The sequence below is a fragment of the Zea mays genome, chromosome 2, assembly GCF_902167145.1.
Source record: "Zea mays cultivar B73 chromosome 2, Zm-B73-REFERENCE-NAM-5.0, whole genome shotgun sequence".
NCBI classification, from domain to species: domain Eukaryota; kingdom Viridiplantae; phylum Streptophyta; class Magnoliopsida; order Poales; family Poaceae; genus Zea; species Zea mays.
Genome location: NC_050097.1, coordinates 220,127,776 through 220,133,775, shown reverse-complemented (window position 1 = coordinate 220,133,775; position 6,000 = coordinate 220,127,776). Strand labels below are relative to the sequence as shown.

Here is a 6,000-nt window from a genome sequence, read left to right as displayed (position 1 = left end):
GCTCTAAAGGAGAAGAACTGGGTTCCGTAATTTCTTTTGTCACAGGAATCCGGAAGTGATTAAGAGGTAAAGATGTAAAGAGAATTTTTTATAATGCAAATGCTATTTGGAATCTAAACGTAAACGAGCTAAGCGAATCAGCGAAAGGAGCAGGCCCATCAGCCCAACGTCGACCCAACAGACATCAGCACAATCCCATCTCCCATGAGGATGAGGCCCAGTCCAAGCCCTACCTGCCCATCCCCCTCCCACCACCCAATCGCGCTCGCACGGAGGCGGCGCCGGCGCGGACGGACATATTCCATTCACCTCCCATCCATTTCTCACCAGAAGCGAAGGCGGAGGCGGAGGAGCGGAGGTAGGAGATCTCGAGCAAGCCGGAGGCAGAGGAGATGAAGACGTTCGACCCGTGGCCGGTCTTCTTCCGCCGGGAGTGGAAGCGCAACTGGCCCTTCCTCACGGGTTTCGCCATCACCGGATTCATCATCACGAAGATGACGGCCAACTTCACCGAGGAGGATCTCAAGAACTCTAAGTTCGTCCAGGAACACAAGAAGAAGCACTGACGAACCAGGTGAGGCCCCGATCCGCTCCTTACCCGTCCATATTCTCTACATACGAGGTAGATCTGCATCTGCGCTCCTCTCTGGCATGCGGCGCCTCCGTGCCTGATCTGATACGTACATCTCGTCACTAGTTGGATTCCCCGCACCAGTCTCAGATTCTGAGTGCTAATTGGCGTGTCCCCAAAAAATTGCCGATCGGACACCCGCGCCGGGGTCCATCAGTCCATGTACTTCCTGTCACAGTGTCCATTTTTTGGAGGGTCTTATTGCTTATTGATGATAACACATTTGCCACTGCTGTTAGAATTGGGAACGACTGCAAGCCTTCGGTAGTTCGGTGTAAGCGTGCAACCGAGTTTCCCGTGCCTTTGGATCATGACAGTAAACCCTTCCACTGCAGCTTTATAAAAAAAACCTGAGAAACTATGGTTGCATCTACGGTTAGATCACAATCTAAAGGCCTAGCAGCTCGCTTGCTGGCGATGGGAGTAGCATTGATATTTTTTTCATCATGCGGGAGTAATCCCTTAATACTGTTATAACTTTAGTATACTTAGGGAACAATTTTTGATGCCACCGGTGCTACATAGCAGCCACCAGCAGAGGGATGGTGTAGAATCAATGTGGCTTGAATTCATAGCTGGTGCAACCTGGCACTGGCGATGTAGAACTGTTTTTTACATGTTGTATACGGATGCTCCTTGACCTTAATCATCTCATAGCAAATTTTGTTGGGCGTACTCACTGTTTTGCTGCCTAAGTTTGGTTTGCGTGTACAAGCTAGAATTTAAACAATAAAAGCATGCAGGTGGCAAAAAGTCATGAAGAAGCCTTCTGATGAACCAGCTGTATCCGACCATATCTGACAAGTTATTAGTATCAGCCACTAGCACGTGTGTGAATTTCAGCAGGACCATACTAGTTAGCAAAGTAGCAAACTACTATCAGTGGCACTGGGTAAATAACTACTTTGGCTGTTGATATCGTTGAGCAGTTGAGGATTAAGCAGTTGTCCAGCATCAACCAGCAAGCCAAACATAAACTATTCAACTTCCATTATTATTGTCAAAAAAGAAATAATGATGAGTAAAAGGTATTCAAATTCATTGCCTGGTTCACTTTTGTAGTCATGCACAATATGGAATGAAATAGGCATCAATACTCGATGGTTTCCAAATCTGTTGGTCCATATGAATTCATGAACTGCATGCTGAGCAAAAAGGAAATAAAGCTTGCTTTGTTGAAAACAGTGAGCAGCTTCTCAAACTCCAAATTCACTGGACCTAATGAACCCAGCAATTTGAACTTTCTTCGCTGTAAAAGGACAGCGAAACCTGCTGACAATAACGGCCCTGACTTGAAATTCATCTCTGCATTCCGAATTCTCTTAGTAGCAATTCAGTCATCCAATGTCACATCTCTCAGGGTTGTACAGAACTAGATAAATGTTTCTCCTATTTCAGATTTTTTTTTTACATTTCCTAACGGAACATGGCCATCACGATTTTACTCTACTGACATCAAGATCATTGTGTTATTTTAGTTTCTGTTCCTATATTATAGTCAGCATCTCACTTGAGAATACAGTGCAAGGGTGTACTTTTGCGCTAAACAGTGCATTAGCTAGGACTTCTGAATGATTCGCTGACGGCAAAAAGGGCACTAGCTGGTAGTAGATTGTGATTTTGTTCACATGTTAAGCAATCTATGATTTATGGTAAAAAAGTGTTAACAAGTTTTATTGTGATTGTGTAACCTATAATGAGGACTCTACAGGATGCCTTGCAAAACCAAACCTGAACCATGGTCAGCAGCTGAATCCTTGTATAAATTATATGTGCTCCTGGCTTGATATTTTGTAAATGAAACTGGACATTAATTGTTGGTTTTGAGAATGCCCATGGGCAGAATTAAACTCTCAATATCTAAGGGCATGTTTGGATTTTCTCCTCTAAGCTTTATAGCTCTAAACTTTAGAGATAAAACTTTAAACAAGTGGTCTGAAGTTACCTCTCTAAACTTTAGACCCACCTCATATTTAGAGCTCAAAAGTGTGCTAAAGTGCTCTAAAGCTTTTAGAGCTCTAAAGTTTGGAGGAGGGGAAAACAGGCCCTAAATGAGCATTGGCAGTAGATGTGAAGTTAATTGATTGTTGAGGTCCTTAGGACACGCGGCAAATTTTTGTTTGAAAATCACTAAAATATCCAATGATATTTGTTTTTCCCTTTCTAATGATCTCTGGTGTTTATCACTGCTAAAGCCATGTTTAACATTATCTGTGTTTGCTGTTTGACATTTTCTGTTATGTTGGCATGCTTGATAAGCATTTGACTAGTGAAGCAATTTCACTGCTTTAGTCCTTAAACCTTTCCATGCCATAAGTAGCATTAGAAACCTACGTGAAGCATCATTCCCTACAGTTTTCCTGAAAAAAATGGAAGGTCATTTTTCCTTTCCTGTCAAAATGTTCCCTGGTAGGAAATTAAAATCTGCAGGGAAACATCTTCCCCACTGTCTTTTGCTTGCTGTTTCCTCACTGTCTTTTGCTTGCTCCCTAGGAACTCAAGCTGTGGGTAAACTTGCAGATTCTAGTAGTGCTGTGCTTAAACTTGCAGTTATCACTGCTAAAAGCCACACTTCACATCGTCTGTGCCCACTGTTTAAGACTCCTCCCTTGCTCATAGCGGCCCCTTGTGCATTTGGGACCCCACACCTGTCCCTACAGTTTTGTGAAATCCTAACGCTTACATTCTCCCTGCAGGTGAAGGAGTTGTCAGAAACGCATGTTTGGCCAGCCAGTTCTGTTATGCTTTTGAATGAAAAATTTAGACCCTTCTTTCTCGTTTCCTTAATCGAAATGCTTGCACTCTATGTTCCATTTGTAATGTAATAAGAGGCAAATGGATTGAACCAACAACAATCAACTTCTGATTGAAAAATATCGATGTGTGGCCTGAATGTTGTGGGATCGCATCTAATCCTGTCGATTTGGTGAAGTGAAGATTCTGCCATATTACTGCAGCTATTTGAAACTGAGGTGTGGAGAGCCTGTATGGTCTTTTAGCACTTGCAACGTACTAATTCTGAAGCAGATGTGTTGTACCACGAGTCCATGACTCTCATGAGTAGTTTGTAAAAACTATTCCCTTCCAACTATATGGATCGAGGAGGGAAGTGAGCTAAGGCCCTGATTGGATCTCAGGAGCTAAAATTTAGTTATTGTAGAAGCTAAAGTTTTAAACAAGAGAGAACTAAAAATGACAAATGGTGGAAATGTATCTTTTTTTGCCACTTTTAGCTCCAAAGGAGCTAAATTTTAGGTCATGTTTAAATGCATTAAAGCTATAATAGGTAGCTACTAAAATTAGTTGAATATGCAAACAGTCTTATCTAATAGTTAGCTAGTTAATTCCACTAGCAATTTTTTAGTCAACTAACCTAGTGTATTCAAACACCTCTTAGTCAACTTGCTTTAGCTGATGGTATCCAAACAGACTCTAATTCTTTCTTAGAGGATGTTTAAATGCACTAAAACTAATAGTTATGTGCTAATATTAGCTGAAGACATAGCTAATAGTTATTTGTTAGCTAGCTAATTTTACTAGTATTTTTTAGCTGATTAACTATTAGCTTTAATGCATTCAAACGCCTCTTAATGCCTTTGATTCACTCTCTAAGGGCCATTCAATTTCCATGGGCTTGTCTGAAACAATTTTTAGTCTCCTTGTCTAATTGATATAAGCTTTGTTCAGCAATTTTCATGGGCTTGTCTGAAACAATTTCTAGTCTGCTTGTCTAATTGATATAAGCTTTGTTCAGCTGAAAAATTCTTGGTTGATTTTTGGACAAACGAACAAGTTTTAAATCAATTTTTAAAATGTGTCCATCCAAACAAACCTGTGGCTTGGTTGATCATGGTTAAATAGCTGCGAGAGGCTTACTCAACATAATCATCACTGTTTCATCGCCCGAAGCCGCAAAGTTGGCTATCAAACATGAACAAATAAACAACTTCATTGATATGAGAAGACTTGTCTTGGTTTATCCTTTCTTTAGAATCTAGTTTAGACTTCACTCATATGGGAGTTTTTAGAAGTGGATCAACTCTTAAGTTCTTAACTCGTGTGAATGTCTCTAGCACTGGATTATCACTTAAGTTCTTTTAAATGGGAAGTCAAAAAAGAAATAAAATGGCTCACCTTTTTACACATATCAACTAGATTTCATGTCTATTTGGATTATAATATATAAATTTATTTGACTCAAATTGGACCAATTTGGATTATTGGGCATAAAATTTAGTTGACTAAAGTTGAGAAAAACCATTAGGCCGTTTCAACTCATTATTGTAAAGTTCTGTAAAATGGTCTAAACTTCAATGCACTTACATCCTATACGAGCCTCAAAGCCTAAAGTGGTCTAAAATTTAGTGGCTAAATTTTAAATCATAGGATCCAAAGAGGATTGAAAGGATCAATATGTCCAAGGAAGGGGTGAACTAGACTAATCTAAAATTTCTCGCAACAATTAAATCCTATCAATTAGCTGATTTTACAATTTTTGCTTAGAAAGTCTTTTCTATTCTTAGCACAAGAGTTTGGCGCTTTGAGTGTCAGCCCTATTTTAGTATGACAATTCTAGTAATGTAAAAATAATAATTGAATTGATCAAAGTAAACACTCATAGTAAATGGTTAAAGAAAGTGCTTCAAGTAATAATGGTTAGAAAGACAACGGTATTTTTCTGAGGTATAAGAGAGTCGGCAATCCCCATTAGTCCTTATTAGACACGCATGGGTGTCGTTCTCTCTTGATCCACATAGTATCAAGTGCCCATAGATTCTTTGCCACTCTAGCATGATACACCACCCACAGTTGCTTACACTTTGAGTTGGGCCACCTATAATCCCATTGGATGATCACCAAACTCTATCATCACCAAACCGTATAGCCGATACTACTGTTTCTAAGTGCTGGCCAAGGGAGAGTGGCATATCTGGTGCCTTATCGAACGCATTTGGTGAGTGTACAAGCTCTAAAGACAACCTATAAGTCCATCTAGGTGCCCTATCCAATGCATACCTGTTACATCAGTTATCTCCCTATTTTGAATAGGGGAAGTTCGTGTCCGGTGTTTCATATCTAGTGCAACTGCAACATGATCAACTCATCTATTTCAAACACTTTCAGTTGGAGTTGTTCTCAAACATATCTTGGGTTCTATATGACTACCTACTTATCTAGTACTAGATTTCATAAGTGTGTATCATCACTTATCATTAGGCTTACCTAGGTCAAGCTACTCATCCATGCTCCTCCTTTATTCATTTACCAAAGGAAAAAATGGTTATATCGCTAAATATGTATCCATCAGCTCAACTAACATTTAAAACTAATTGGTCCTTAACCTTCTCACACATCATTTAAAAACTAAA

General features: G+C 39.9%; 1 protein-coding gene across 1 annotated transcript; it reads left to right on the top strand.

Moving 5' to 3' along the window:
* Positions 1-240: 240 nt before the first annotated feature.
* LOC101027259 (uncharacterized) lies at positions 241-3,598 on the top strand. Its single transcript, XM_023301704.1, has 2 exons — positions 241-574; positions 3,328-3,598. Exon 1 carries the CDS (start codon positions 393-395, stop codon positions 564-566), a length of 174 nt encoding a protein of 57 aa, XP_023157472.1. The 5' UTR covers positions 241-392; the 3' UTR covers positions 567-574; positions 3,328-3,598.
* The last annotated feature ends 2,402 nt before the right edge of the window (positions 3,599-6,000 follow it).